Source organism: Sebastes fasciatus, chromosome 17 (genome assembly GCF_043250625.1).
Source record: "Sebastes fasciatus isolate fSebFas1 chromosome 17, fSebFas1.pri, whole genome shotgun sequence".
In the NCBI taxonomy this organism is placed as follows: Eukaryota; Metazoa; Chordata; class Actinopteri; order Perciformes; family Sebastidae; genus Sebastes; species Sebastes fasciatus.
This window is the reverse complement of record NC_133811.1, coordinates 1,651,554-1,666,787: the sequence shown is the minus strand read 5'-3', so window position 1 is coordinate 1,666,787 and position 15,234 is coordinate 1,651,554. Positions and strand designations below refer to the sequence as shown.

General features: G+C 44.5%; 1 protein-coding gene across 5 annotated transcripts in view; it reads left to right on the top strand.

Moving 5' to 3' along the window:
• The window catches only part of cica (capicua transcriptional repressor a), a 60,846-nt gene that overhangs the window by 26,601 nt on the left and 19,011 nt on the right, over positions 1-15,234 (top strand). For 3 of the 5 annotated variants that reach the window (XR_012590728.1, XM_074614210.1, XM_074614211.1), the window contains exons 6-14: positions 344-443; positions 549-734; positions 1,503-1,629; positions 3,206-3,378; positions 5,518-5,650; positions 6,021-6,103; positions 9,602-10,490; positions 10,964-11,106; positions 12,794-12,954. Coding sequence is in view for 4 of the 5 variants with exons in the window: in XM_074614210.1 (XP_074470311.1) it covers positions 344-443; positions 549-734; positions 1,503-1,629; positions 3,206-3,378; positions 5,518-5,650; positions 6,021-6,103; positions 9,602-10,490; positions 10,964-11,106; positions 12,794-12,954 (1,995 nt within the window). In the remaining variant the exon portion in view is untranslated. The remainder of the gene's footprint in view (positions 1-343; positions 444-548; positions 735-1,502; positions 1,630-3,205; positions 3,379-5,517; positions 5,651-6,020; positions 6,104-9,601; positions 10,491-10,963; positions 11,107-12,793; positions 12,955-15,234) is intronic. The other 2 variants (XM_074614212.1, XM_074614213.1) reach the window with 2 other exon arrangements.

Sequence of the window (15,234 nt, the reverse complement as noted above, 5' to 3'; positions counted from 1 at the left end):
GGCTGTCATGTTATCTGTGTTGCACAATCAATAAACAAACTGCAGGTAACCACTGTAATGAGAAGGTCACATTTTTGTGGTTTATACACCGTAACATGTTATACTGGTCAAGTGCTTAATTGGAACCGTGAAATACATAAAAACATTTGAAAAACAGATCAAATCAAGAGTAGACTCCGATCCTCTTTTACACCGTAGGCTATCTTAATGAATGAATTCCTCCCTGAATCCTTCCCAACCCTTTAGCCTCATCACGTTCCTGAAAGTCCCTCTCAATGAGGAATTTCCCTTGATTTCTCTTGTGGACTCACAGTTTCACTTTTTTCTCCGTATGTGAATGCAGGTTCTCCCCGGGTGTGGCCAACGATGCTGCGCCCTCCACTGGCCCCATGAAGAGACGCACACAGTCCCTCAGCGCCCTGCCCAAGGACGGAGACAGGAAGGTCAGTCCACCATGCAGACGGAGCAGAAAAGGCAAAAAAGATACAGGAAAAACACATTCATTCTGACCGTAAAACTAAACCTTGTGTCCTCTTCCAAACCCCAAGCAGAGGGAGAAGGACCACATCCGCCGACCCATGAATGCATTCATGATCTTCAGTAAACGCCACCGGGCCCTGGTGCACCAGCGACATCCCAACCAAGACAACCGGACAGTCAGCAAGATCCTGGGGGAGTGGTGGTACGCTCTGGGGCCCAACGAGAAGCAGCAGTACCACGATCTGGCTTTCCAGGTAAACTGAACATTATTGAATTAGTTTTGCAGTGTGTAGTTTACTACTAATGGTCATAACAGAGTAGTGAATCTGTAGCCAGTATAGGAGAGCTTTCCATCCAGTTTCACCAACAGCTAGAGAGGGCTGCAGGGATGACGTATTTTTGTAGGCCAACCAGGAAGTCAGCATCACCCTGGTTTTCTCGACAAAAAGCCAATGGGATTTTTCCACTGGGTTTTGGATTATCGTAGAACATAAGCTCTGTGGCAAACAAACGTTTATGATACTGACACGTTTTGTTCAGCAAGATGATCTTCATAAATGAACACCACTTTTATGATTTTTGAAGTGTGAATGCAATCACCAGAAGTAAAATGCGAACGTTAGGCTCTAAACCAACAACACCACGGTCGCATGAACGTGAGTATACACAACGAGGCTGTAAAGGAGGACGAGTCGGCGTGATGACGTTTAGTAGTCTCATTTAGCCACTTGTTAGCAACCGCCTTTTTTAAGACACGTAAAGGCTTCAAAATTCATGAGTGGGGTATTTACTGATGTATTTTATATTGTAGAACAAAACGTTAAAATCTCTTCAGCTTGTGTTAACTACAGACCTTATTTCAGACATCTAACTAAAAACCCATTGACTTCCTCACGAGGGAACAGGAAGTGCTAAAATGCTCATTTCCGGGTTTTAGGACTCATTCCTGTGGCACTCTAATGCAGCTCATCTGGAATTAGGTGATGAAAAACGTTAAAAACCCTCTCCTCGTCTTCCTCCAGGTGAAAGAGGCCCACTTCAGAGCCCACCCAGACTGGAAGTGGTGCAACAAGGACCGCAGGAAGTCGCTGTCAGAGGGCCGTGGGATGCCAAAGGAGCCTCGGGAGAGGAGCATGTCAGAGAGCATAGGTGTGTGTGTGTGTGTGTGTGTGTGTGTGTGTGTGTGTGTGTGTGTGTGTGTGTGTGTGTGTGTGTGTGGATTAGCATTTTCAGGCCAATGTACAAAATGCCCTTTACAGGGAAAACATCTTTGATCCGCAAATCATCAACTGCTTTGAATCTTTTTTCTGTTGTAGATCCTTCAATCACTAAAAATAAAGGCTGTCAAAGTTAACGCGATAAAAACGAGTTTATGCAAATTCGTTTTAACGCCACTTATTTCTTTAACGCATTAACGCAACTTGCTATTTTTAATTAACCTCTTAAAATCCGACGGGCCGCCGTCTGGCCCGGCCGCTATTCAATCTGAAGATACTGGCATCATATGAAACTAAAAAACCTGATGAATCCATCGGTACCAACCATGTCATACTAGCTAAGCAAAGGACGCTAAATAACGCTCCAAACTTTTTTTCTACATTATTTCTAAATTTTGGCGAGAAAAAACTCGGGGGTCCCATGTTATGATTTGAGCATATTTGTTGTTATGCAGTACCTGTGAGGGTTTCAGGACAATATCTGTCATCGTTTTGTGTTGTTCATTGATTTCCAATAATAAATATATACATATTTTTGCATAAAGCAGCATATTTGTCCACTCCCATGTTGATAATAAGGATTAAATACTTGACAAATCTCCCTTTAAAGGAACTGTTTGTAACTTCTTACTCTTACAAATCACTGCTGGTCGATGTCCCATGCGCGCTCGCATGTGGCTACGCTGTTCAGACTCAGACTCCAACACAAACTACACGGAAGCACCAAAACCGCAAAGTTCTATCTAGTGAAGCTCGTCTGTTAAACAGTGTTAACTCTTCCTGCTCCAGCCCCCCCGACCGCGGCCAAAAGACACAGAGGAGACCGTAGCTTGGGTCTCCAGGACCGGAGTCCATGCTGCCCTGCTCCTCTGCCTGCCTGCCTTCACTCACACATCGCGCTCGTTCTCTCTTGCTCCACCTCTCACGTGCATGCGCACACACCACACACTGCAGAAGAGTTACGTTGTCGTCTCCGACCAAAACTCCGGTGTCTCCCCTGTTCCCTCCGGCCGCGGTCGGGGTCAGCAGGATCAGCATTGATTCATGGAGAGACCTTCGTCTGGTCAGCTAACATTACTGCCAAGCAGCTGAAATATAGAGTGATATTGTGGTTTGACGTGTGTCTCCTCACTGTGTTGAGCGATGCTCGTTCATGTCTATGTAGAGCGAGCGCGAACAGCGTGTCGCTGTTAACAAGCAATTTCTGATTCTTACATAGAGTCCCTTTAAGGTGCATTTTGAACAGATATAAAATGTGCAATTAATCGCTATTAACTATTTTAAGTGATTGACAGCCCTACTTAAAATACATTCAGTCCTTTTGAACCATTGTCTGACTAAATGTACAGCAATTATAAAAACACATTATACCGTTTTTTATTGCGCCTTGCAGGCATTTTGCTGATGCTCTCAGACAGAGCGTTGGTGTGGATTGTATTGATCTATTTCATACATGATACGCTGTGATATTGCATCTTTGATCAGAGTCTTTCCCCTCTCTTTTCCAGATCCCCATCCGGAGTCTCAGGTGCTGGAGGGGAAGGGAGGAGGCTCGGGCTGGCCAGGGGGATCGGAGCGTCGAGGGGGGCTGTTTACGGGGCAGCGCCCCCGTCCCCGAGCCTTTTCCCAGAGTGCCGTGCACACCCTGGAGCAGAGGGAGAGAGAGCGGGACCTGGAGAAGGTAGGCGGTTGTTAATCTGTAGCTCAAAGGCAGCAAACAGACTCAGGAGATTTAAGAATGTGAAGCAAACTGTTCCAGATCAGCAGCTAGATTCATCTTAAAGCTAGAGAAAATGAAAATCACGACAATATTCAAGCACTTTAAACTGATTTGTTGCATCCAAGGGGACAAAGACAAAAGTAAATCAAATAAAAACGCAGAAAATAAAAGCAACAGAAGTAATTCTTAAAAATAAAAAAAACAGTCAATGCTTGTGTGTATGTGAGCACCTAAGCACCAGCAAGCGTGTGTGTATTTATAGACAGCAGACATGTGTCCTTCACACTGAGAAGCATTTCGGTTGAACTCCACAACTGAAAGCACGCTGTTCAAAAACAGTTCAAATGGACTCTGCTGGTTCTTTGTGTGAGGGCTGGAGTTGTTGCTGCTGACAGCCCACCGAAAGCTCTGGGGGAGCTCAGCCTCCAACTTCAAAGGTTTCACTCTCTACTTTTTTAGTGTCTTTGAAGGCCCCGTGGTGTTTGCTGCTTCGCTCCTAATCACAGAGGGATAGGTCTGCATGTGAGCTCTTTTGTTTTAAAGGCATTCATTTAATGCTGCTGGCAAAACCGTATGCAGGCTTTGATAATAGTGGTATTACTTCTGTCTGAAGTGTTGTTCTGAAGTACTGAAGGTTTTTCTTTTTAGTTTCACTTTACTAGTGCAGTGACCATTCGGAACGGGCCGATTGCTTGGCTCCTGGTATTGCTGCTTGCCGTTTTTGGCGTGCCCGTTCGGAGCACGCGGCCGTTCGGAATGCTTGCCTGTTCGGAGTGGGACGATTGCTTGGCCCCGGGAAGTGCTGCTTGCTAACCTTGTGTGGCAGCTGGATTCTCGCAATGTCACGAGATCATGCAAAAACACAGGATAAAATAGGCTCGTCCAAGATGAACTGCGCCTCGCCTGGAAAGTAGACGAAATCAGGCGGTGGCAGCAGGGGGCGGTGGCAGCAAGGGGCGGTGACTAAGAGCTGCAGTCGAGTCGGACAGTTTCCAGCACCCTTCAAAATATTTACAGGAAGTCACAGGAAAAGTGACATCCTGTTAAATCTGATCTGTAGGCCGCTTGTAATTTGCAGACCACGGTGGGATTTATTTATATAACGGACCAATCAGTGTCCTGTGAGAGGAGCTACTGCAGCTACAGGTGTGGCTTAGGTGGGTGAGACCATAACATGAGACGACACGACTGTTGGTTCTAAACAACAATGCCGGCTCCTGAATAGGCTAGCATAGAAGAGGCTAGCATAGATGCTGCAATAGCATCAGTTCTATCAGAACTGGAGAGTATTTCTTCATTGAAAGAAGAGCAAAGAACGGCTCTGAACGTGTCAAGTACGGCCATGTTTTTGCCTTCAGTTAGCCTCGCTTTCGTTAGTTTGATTGACAGATGGTTCATCCAATCACCTGCCAGATCTGCCTGCCCTTTTCCAAACAGTTTCCAATGACAGCTTCTCAGATGGTTCTGTGAAACAAACCATTTGACAGGATCAAGTTAGCTGCTTGCAGCCAGGGTCCAAAATTAACACCCGCCAAGTGCCAAATGCGATTTGATTTTCCTTGTGGCGAGTAAATCTCAGAAGGCTATCTGCCACATGTACCAAAATAGTCATGTAATAAAAAACTATGCTCGGTCACACTGAGAGTCTCTGTACCATGTTTTGGTTTCATTTAAGGGCGTGCTGTTTCTGTCCTCTGCTTGCAGCGTTCTCGAGAACTCCTCATCGCTCATTGAGTCCAGGGAAGTGAAGAAGAGTTTGGTTGTAACGTCAGTATTTCCAGCATCCAGCAGCAAAAGTGAACTGCAGTCAGTGAGCCGCGGCCGGTAAAGGCCCGGTGTGGAGGACATGAGTGACCCAGTCTTCAGAGCCCTGAAGCCCCGCCCCCACTGCCGCACAAAGCGCTGTTTGATTTTTTATTTAAAGTCTATTAATATTGAGCGTGTCCAAATTGCACCAACTTGGGTCCCCAGCAATACAACCACCAAATGTGAATTAGATGGGATGAACAGTTCTCTAGATATGCGTAGGAGACACAGACAGATAGACAGAGATTCCTTGCTTTATAGTTAGATGTAAAATTTTCTTTTCTTTTCTGTCAGGAGGACGGCGCTAGTTTGGTCCGCCACCGGCCCCCACCTCAGCCCCTGTACCAGGGCGGAGTCAGCGAGGAAGTGACCAGCGATGAAGAGCGCATGGTCATCTGTGAGGAAGAGGGGGACGATGATGTCATGGGTGAGTTAGATGATCAGCACAGCGATCTAGTGGCGGTTAGAGGCTGCATAAGCACAACGTTTCAGTGTGTCTTTAAAAAAGACACTGACCTTCAAACTTCTTAGTCAGAATGAGAATTTAGCAAAACACCAAAAAGCTAAAAGGAAGAAATTAGCTGTGTCATCTGGTGAGCCTCAGCCCCAGACTGAAGATTAGAATATAACAATAAGAATAGCATATAATTGGCTATGTGATGGTGATACTGGTGGTTTGAAGGCGCTGATTGCAAATGAAATCACTTCCAGGGAGCAGTTGAAAGTATATTGTGTGTTAAGTCCCCTTTGTTGAAATGTGTTAACGCTAACGTCTGAAATGCATGTCCTACCCTCAGAGGATTCCTGTCCTGAAGGCTCCATTGACCTCAAGTGTAAAGAGAGAGTGACGGACAGTGATGAGGACGAACCAGATGGACAGGTAGCCACAGTCATCATCAAATAACTTGAGTTACTATCCATCGTGGATTTCACTTTGAGCTAGATTTTCTGGGCAACCATGAGTCTCCCCTCCTTCATTTTGTACTGGATATATACGATATTAACCCTCTGAGGCCCACAATAGACCTGTTTTTGTTTTTTTTAGGGAGGTCCAGGGGATCTTTAGGGGGAGATAGCAGGTCAACAGTAGATGTCACATAGAAGTGGTGTACATCATCTGAAAGCTGGAACCTGAAGATTAATTTGAGATGCTGCTCAGCGCTGTGATTCAAGTCGTTCTAGTCATAAAACAGAAATCAACATGAATTGATTAATGAATGAATGAATGAATTAAAATAAATTGTGAACGTGTATAAGGGCCTAGAACATTATGATAGAAGTATATGATGGCCATTCCCATCCTCTATTATGTCTCATAAGTTGCTGCAGCAATTTTTGGGTTGATTTGCCATCTGTTACACAGACTTGGTGCTAAATTTAACCATTTTTTTTACCACTCTGGAATTGATGAAAATGATCAATAAACCTTCCAAAATGCCACATTAAGACACCAAGACCTTGAGGAACACCATAGAAAAAGCCATGCTTTGATTTGGGATCAAAAACTTTTGACATTTGGAGATTTCTGCAAGAATTGCATTTTTCGGTGATTAGATGGTGAGCACTTCTGTTCTGGAAACTGCTCCGAAATCCCCTTATTGTCAGTCTAGCTAGGAAAGCCATCCACCCTCTGAATGCTCTAGGTCTCTAGTCTGATCCATCCATCCTCTGAATGCTCTAGGTCTCTAGTTTGATCCATCCATCCTCTGAATGCTCTAGGTCTCTAGTTTGATCCATCCATCCTCTGAATGTTGTAGGTCTCTAGTCTGATCCATCCATCCTCTGAATGTTCTAGGTCTCTAGTTTGATCCATCCATCCTCTGAATGCTCTAGATCTCTAGTTTGATCCATCCATCCTCTGAATGCTCTAGGTCTCTAGTCTGATCCATCCATCCTCTGAATGTTGTAGGTCTCTAGTCTGATCCATCCATCCTCTGAATGCTCTAGGTCTCTAGTCTGATCCATCCATCCTCTGAATGCTCTAGATCTCTAGTCTGATCCATCCATCCTCTGAATGCTCTAGGTCTGTAGTTTGATCCATCCATCCTCTGAATGCTCTAGATCTCTAGTCTGATCCATCCATCCTCTGAATGCTCTAGGTCTCTAGTCTAATCCATCCATCCTCTGAATGCTCTAGGTTATTAGTTTGATCCATCCATCCTCTGAATGCTCTAGGTCTCTAGTTTGATCCATCCATCCTCTGAATGCTCTAGGTTATTAGTTTGATCCATCCATCCTCTGAATGCTCTAGGTCTCTAGTTTGTGGCTGTAAAGTTTCATGAGGCTGTGATTATCCTAGAGGTCACCACAGGTCATTTTATACAGTGAGGTCAAGGTTAAAAAAATGGTCTCACTACGATGAAATGTCTCCTATGGGGACTAACATTATCACACAATTTATGTGATTCAAGACTGTTTATGGACCCCAGTATGCAGAAATATTCAAATGACACATTTATATTGCATTCAAAAACTGCATAGTTTTTGCTAGAGGTCGACCGATTTGTTTTTTTTATGGCCAATGCCGATTTTTTACAGAATCAGGACAGCCGATGGCCGATATATTATGCCGATCTTTTTTCTGCCGATATGTTTGGCTGGTTTTCTTTTTTTCCTCCATCTGATAAAATATAAAAGCTTAATAATAACAAATGATACACAAAATTTCTTAACTTAAGTAAACATTTATTGAAGAACACTTATGGTCTGTCTGTCCAATCTGCATTCTGTGTCTGCACTGCAGTGCACTTCTATTTCATTTAGTGCATGATGGTTAATAGTAGTAAGAGTACAGGGCTCAAAACCTTTAAGCACCTTTCCAAAACTGTTCTAAAGCAGGTTTTTTTATGTATGTTTGTTGACAGACACTGTTACAAGCTATATGGCCATAATCTAAGTGATCACAAAAACATAATAATAACTTTGTTCACTGGTATTACACAGCCTACTGCTCATATCTGCTATGCTGCGGACTACACACAGGCCACTAGCGGTGACGTCATCGAGGCTATGTAGGACCCGTAGACACGTTTAATGAGGAAGTGAACTTTTTGCTAAATGTTTCGACATGTTTCGCTCGTGTTTCCGCCCTCACACGCAAACGCTTATGACAAGTATTGTCAGCATCAACTCCAGTAAAGTGTAATCACGCTTCTGAAGTTTAGTTTTCTCCGCCATAGTTACTCAGAGCAGAAGCTGTGTGTGTCTGAACACGGCGCTGCAGCAGCGCGTATGAGAGCTGCTCCAACCCGCACACGGCTAACGTTACCGACGGAGAGAAATCCTCCGTTACCAACGTCGGAGCTTATCAATACTACGGTCTGTAATAACTTAGCCCCCGAGCCCGTTACCGGGTTTCGGTACCCATCCCTACCTGTAAGGTAGCTGGTTGGAGGCTCGCTATCAATACTGTTCCAAAGTGTTTTCTCTGTAAAAGTAACATTTCATATCTAAGCAGTTAAATATATAGAGGGCTTTGAAAGAGAATAATTTAAGCCTTACCGGTTTCTCCCAGTTACGACGTTGTTCTTCTCACGCACTCTTACAAAGGTTAGCCCACTGGGCTACATCTACTGAGGTCTGCCGGTAGAATGGCAATTTGATTGACACAAGGGGGGGTGTCACACGTGTTCCACAGCAACAACAACACTGGGCTGCCCGCAGATGTGCCTGTTTGCTAATCGGCTTAATATGCTCAGGAATCGGCCGACCGATTAATCGGTCAACCTCTAGTTTTTGCCCCAAACTGCATGTGATTATCATAAAGTGGGCATGTCTGTAAAGGGGAGACTCGTGGGTACCCATAGAACCCTTTTACATTCACTGATCTGGAGGTCAGAGGTCAAGGCATCCCTTTGAAAATGGCCATGGCAGTTTTTCCTCGCCAAAATTTAGTCAAACCTTGAATCGTTGATTAGCCTCCTTCCTGTTGTTACCAAAAGATTCCGATAGATATACGTTTTCTAGTTTCATATATCTGTATCTTCACTCTAGCTCTAAAACTGAACCTGCTACAGCCTCTAAAAGACAGTAAATGTCAGTCGGGATCGCCCGCCATCTCGTGAGTCTCAGGGGGTTAAGGAAATGTTGATTTTTCTTTTTTCAGCTGGTTTATTTATTTTTTATTCAGTATTTATTTCTGATCTATATATTAAGTATTGATGTAGCTTGATAGTGTAGAGCCTTGAAGAGTTGCTTCCTTTATCAACAGTGTAATTCTGCATGTAAGGCATCGTATCGTCTGTGGTTCCTTTATTCCCATAAAGCATTTAATACCCACAGATTTTCCTGTAAGTTCTTAAGTAAGTAAGTTCATGTGTTCATGAAGAAGAGGAGAACTTTCCCAGCTTTGATCTCTCCGTCTCTCTCTTCCCTCCAGCATGGCTTCCAGCCAGTGGCTCGCTCCTCTCTCCTTTCTTCCTCTCCCTCCATCCCTCACTCCGACTCCACCTCAGCTAAAGGGAGCAGAGGAGGAGGAGGAGGTGGTGAAGAGGGGTCTGAGAGGAAGAGAAAGAGAGGTACAGACGAAGGAGAGGAGGGGAGTGAGGGAAGATCCAAGAGAGAAGAAACAGCAGCAGGTGGAGGAGAAGGAGGTGGAGGAGGTGGTTTCTCCTCTCTGTCCATTATAGGCTCAACATCCGGCGCCCCGGCTCCCCTCGCTCCGGCTCCCCTCGCTTTGACCCAGATCCTCGGCGCCATCCGCATGGCTCCCACTATGGTCACCAATGTGGTACGGCCCATCGCCAGCACGCCCATCCCCATCGCCAGCAAGCCGATGGAAGGAGCCGTCACCCTCAACTCCCTCCCTCAGGACAAGAAAGCCACTCTCCTGATTGGAGGGGGCGGACCTCAGCAGCTGCCGATCGCCGCGGGTGGTGGGTACCTGTCCTCATCCTCCTCCCCTGGTCCAGTCAGTGTAACTCCTGTGGGGGGCAGCTCTCTGGTCACTAGCCTAGTTCTGGGAGGGTCCTTTCCCGCCGCCCAACCAGTGCAGCTCCTCACCCCACAGCCCACGCAGCCGCACGCACAACCCCCCCTACCCGTCCTCCAGCCCCAGCTCCACCTCACTGCCGCCACCTCCTCTCTCACACCTCCTGCCGGTCCCAAGCCGCTAGCGCAGGTCCAGTACATCCTGCCTACCGAGAGCCCCCCCTCCCCTCAGCTCACCCACCAGCAAATTCTCTCCCTGCCCACCAATGGCGCCCTGTCCAATGGCATGCACTCAGGGGCGGGAATCAGAGTTGCATCAGTCAGCCCCGGAACCAGAGGTGAGACAGAGAGCAACGATTAGCTGACAACAAAGACAGAGTTTTGTCTTAGTGTTTTCACTGAAAATTGAAAAAAGTCTTTCTTTCATTTTTCTTTTAGTTCCTTTATTTCTTATTAATCATCTCCGCGGGAAGCTCTGAAAATAGATTTGATTGGCTTACATAAACGGGAGCTAAATGATTGACAGGAGAAACACTGTTGACATGAGTATGAGCGCCCGCCGCCCACCCATGCCTTAATCACTCTCTATTCATAAGAGTCTGAAGCAGCAGAGCGTTGTTCCACCGTGTTATTAGAGAGGAATTTCACTATTATCAGTAGCTGAAGTGTCCTTTCTGTCTCAGTGTGTCTCCACCCACCCGTCGCTCCTGTGCTGTCCTCACCTCCCCTCTGTTGGCTCGATTCATCTGTTTCTCACGCTGAGTGTTTTAATTCTCTCTCTCTCTCACTCTCTCTCCTTCTCACTCATTAGTCCAAACGCAGTCGCCGGTCTTGCAGAGCAAGATGATGGTTCCCATGGCAACAGTGAGAACAGGGTCTACTCCTCCTCACCCTTCAATTTCCCTGGTCGCTCCGCCTCTTCCTGTGCAGAACGGCCCCGCGACAGGAAACAAGGTAAGAATGTCAACAAGTGTCGACAACGTCAAAGATAAATAGACGACACCCTGTTTGCTGACAGGTGACGAGGTAGTTAGATCCACAACCGCATCAACAGCATGAAAACTACACCACACATCATACATGTTCCTGATGGGAACCAAGGGGATTACAGAAGGTTGCTCTGCTTTATGCTCATGTGTTGCTGCTCTGTGCTGCAGTCTTTATCCACATTTGATTGGTCTGATTCGGAAAACAAAACATTTTAAGAATTCACTCTTGGAGTTGAGAAAGTCCCATCACACACTGTGATGAAAAGTACTCTGTAGTGAAATAGTTAGTTGATTAGTCAGTAGACAGAACATTCTTTTGATATTGAGAAGTCATTTACTACGGAAAAACACAAAATATGTGCTGGTTCCAGCTTTTGGGGTGATTTGCTTCTCCTTCCTCCTTATATACTTGTAAATTGAATTTGTGGATTTTGGACTGTTGGTCAGATAAAACAAGCAATTTAATGAAGATCTCCCGAGCTTTCCCCTTATTAACTTAATGACTAACTCAGTAGAGTGCAGATCTCCGCCAGGTGTTAAACATTAGCAATGGCCATTGCTAATGTTTAACTGAATGAATACAAACCAATTGGCTAACTGGACAGGAACAGTTTTTGATCACTTGCGGCCGGTTAAGAGGAGTGAGGAGTCAGCAGTCAATGACGCTATAAAACAGTCAATAAAATGTGTTTTTCAAAAAGTGTGAATCATCGCAACCACGAGAGGTCCTTGAGCATACAGTCATAAATGAGCACAGAAAACATTAGGCTGATGGGTCCAGTAGTGTGCGAGATTAGCTGTGGACAGACAGACAGATACACACCTGCACGCACATACACATACATGACCGAGCACATGATCTCCCGCCAGACTTACACCTTGCGGAGATGATTAAAGTCCCACATCATGCCTATTTTCAGGTTCATACTTTATTTTGTGTTTCTAGTAGAACATGTTTACATGCTTTAATGTTTCCTCGTACTGTCTACCTGAATATGCCTGTATTTACCCTCTGTCTGAAACACTCCATACCCTCTGTCTGAAACACTCCTTACCCTCTGTCTGAAACTCTCCTTACCCTCTGTCTGAAACGCTCCTTACCCTCTGTCTGAAACGCTCCTTACCCTCTGTCTGAAACACTCCTTACCCTCTGTCTGAAACGCTCCTTACCCTCTGTCTGAAACACTCCTTACCCTCTGTCTGAAACACTCCTTACCCTCTGTCTGAAACGCTCCTTACCCTTTGTCTGAAACACTCCTTACCCTCTGTCTGAAACGCTCCTTACCCTCTGTCTGAAACACTCCTTACCCTCTGTCTGAAACGCTCCTTACCCTCTGTCTGAAACGCTCCTTTTCTTAACGTCTAATTATTGTGTATTTGTGACATCACAAATGTACAGAAATCCTGACAGCTTGTTTCAAAGGCACAGTTTCTGAATACAGGCTGTGTGTATTTCTCCATGGATTGAGCGTTGGGATACTTTCACAGTATTTATAAAGCACTTAAACCTACTTTATAATAAAAAAGACATGAAGATCTCACTTTGTACAATATGACACCTTAAGATATCAGATGTGTGTTCTCTAAAAAAGGGTATATGTTTAGATTAGATGGTGAGAAATTCCTTTTGTTTATGTGTCCCCCCACCAAAGATAGTCCAGATTGCTCCCCTGCCTGTGGTCCAGACCAACGTTCACCCTTGCGGCGCAGCAGCAGTGCATCCTGGGAGCCCCTTTCCTGTTTCCGTGGCAACGGTGATGGCTCCTGGTGCCACGCCCCCACAGACCGTTCTTCTGACCTCTCCACCCACCAGGTCTTAAAGATGCTTTTATTTTCCTCAATTACTACTGCAGCAGTTCAGAGCTTCTTCTGAGAGTTAAACATGAATTAAAGATGCTGTCAGATTTCCACTTTAGCCAGGTCATTAAGTTGATTGTACTCATTGTGCAGTAAATGTAGATCGAGAAAGTCAACAGTTTGAACACATTTTGATGCTCAATCATCCCTTGGTGCGATGTGAACTATGGTACTAACTGTAAAAGCTTTAAATGTCCTGATAGGAATAAAAGGAAATAGACGTAGCTCTGTTTTGCCACATTGTTGAAAGTGAAAGTTAGGGTTTTTTAGTTAAATCTGAAATAGTGAGTCGATTATTGTTTATGCCATTTTTAAGCAAAAACGTCCCAAATGTATTGTTTCTCATCTTTTCTATGACAGTAAACTGAATAGCTTTAGGTTTTGCATTGTTGGACGGACAAAACAAGAAGTCAGCTCGTGCTTTTGTAAATTGTGATGGATATTTTTCATTATTTTCTGACACTTTTATGACCAAACAAGTTATCGATCACTCAAGAAAACTAGAATTACTGTCTCGCGGTTGTATGCCTCCACCAACCAGTCAAGTTTCAGTTCCTGAGATATCACTTTGACGAGAATGGGACAGACGTAATGTCACAGTTAGGGCTGTCAAACCATTAGAATATTTAATTGTGATTAATTGCATGACTGTCCATAGTTGATCGCGATTTATCGCAAATTAAACGCACATTTTTTATCTGTTCAAAATGTACCTTAAAGGGAGATTTGTCAAGTATTTAATAATCTTATCAACATGGGAGTGGGCAGATATGCCAACTCTAGGCAAATGTATGTATATATTTATTATTGGAAATCAATTAATAACAAAATATTGTCCAGAAACCCTCAGGTACTGCATTTAGCATCAAAAATAGGCTCAAATCATAACATGGCAATACCTGTAAAGGGGAGACTCGTGGGTACCCATAGAACCCATTTACATTCACATATCTGGAGGTCAGAGGTCAAGAGACCATTTGAAAAGACAGTTTTTCCTCGCCAAAATTTAGTGTAAATTTGGAGCGTTATTTAGCCTCCTTCACGACAAGCTAGTATGACATGGTTGGTACCGATGGATTCCTTAGGTTTTTTAGTTTCATATGTTCATATACCATTATCGTCACTCTAGCTTTAAAACTGAGCCCGCTACAACCTAAAAATCACAAGTTGCATTAATGCCTTAAAGAAATTGGTGGCATTAGAACAGATTTACCGAGGCGTCGCGGTAGCTCACCTGGTAGAGCGGGCGCCCCATGTGCCAAGGCTGAGTCCTTATCGCAGGTTTGAATCTGACCCGCGGCCCTTTGCTGCATGTCTTCCCCTCTCTCCCCCTTTCATAACTATCTCTGTCACTATCAATAAAGGAATAAAAGCCCAAAAGATTATCTTTAAAAAAACACAGATTTGCGTTAACGTGTCATTATCGTATTAACTTAGACATCCCTAGTCACAATGACCTTGAACTTTGATCTTTGACCACCAAAATCTAATCAGTTCACCCTTCAGTCCAGGTGGATGTTTGTGCCAAATTTGAAGAAATTCCCTCCAGGCGATCCTGAGATATGCCACGGCTGTCGCTGGCGCGGAGGCATAATAATCAGCAGAATAATCAATAATACAAATAATCGCTAGTTGCTACCATAGTTTCTTAAACTTTGTATATTTGCAAGCATACATTTGCTCTCATATCCATCAGTTGTATCATCTATATCATCAATAATTTCCCAATTTGGGATCAATAACGTACATCTATCTATCTATAACGGGCCGTTCACATGCTGCATTTTTTTGGGCGCTCAAATCTGTTATTGTCAATGTAGATGGGTGGCAGAGCGCTGAAACACGGGAGTGACCCCGAAGCTGCGCTTCCTGATAAGAATAGTTAAATTTTTGAAACGCTGCATGTCATGTGATGAGGAACAACCAATCACAGCCGGGCGATATCTTTTCTTTCTTCCCTAAATATCAGTGTACGGTTAATATCTGGAGGAGAAGTTCATCATTTTAGTGCAGGCCTACCCGGAGCTTTATGATCTGTCCCACAGACTATTTCACTGCTTCACCCGTTCCGTCCAAGAACGTCACTGCATCCGAGTGAAAGGTGAGCCAACCTGACACAGACAAATGGAGCAGTAATGTTGCTGTGAGGGATTTACGGTGCTGGAAATCCATTTATGTTTGTTTGACTGAGTTTAGTTTAGTCAGTGAGGCTTTTACCGCAACTTCTTACTTCATC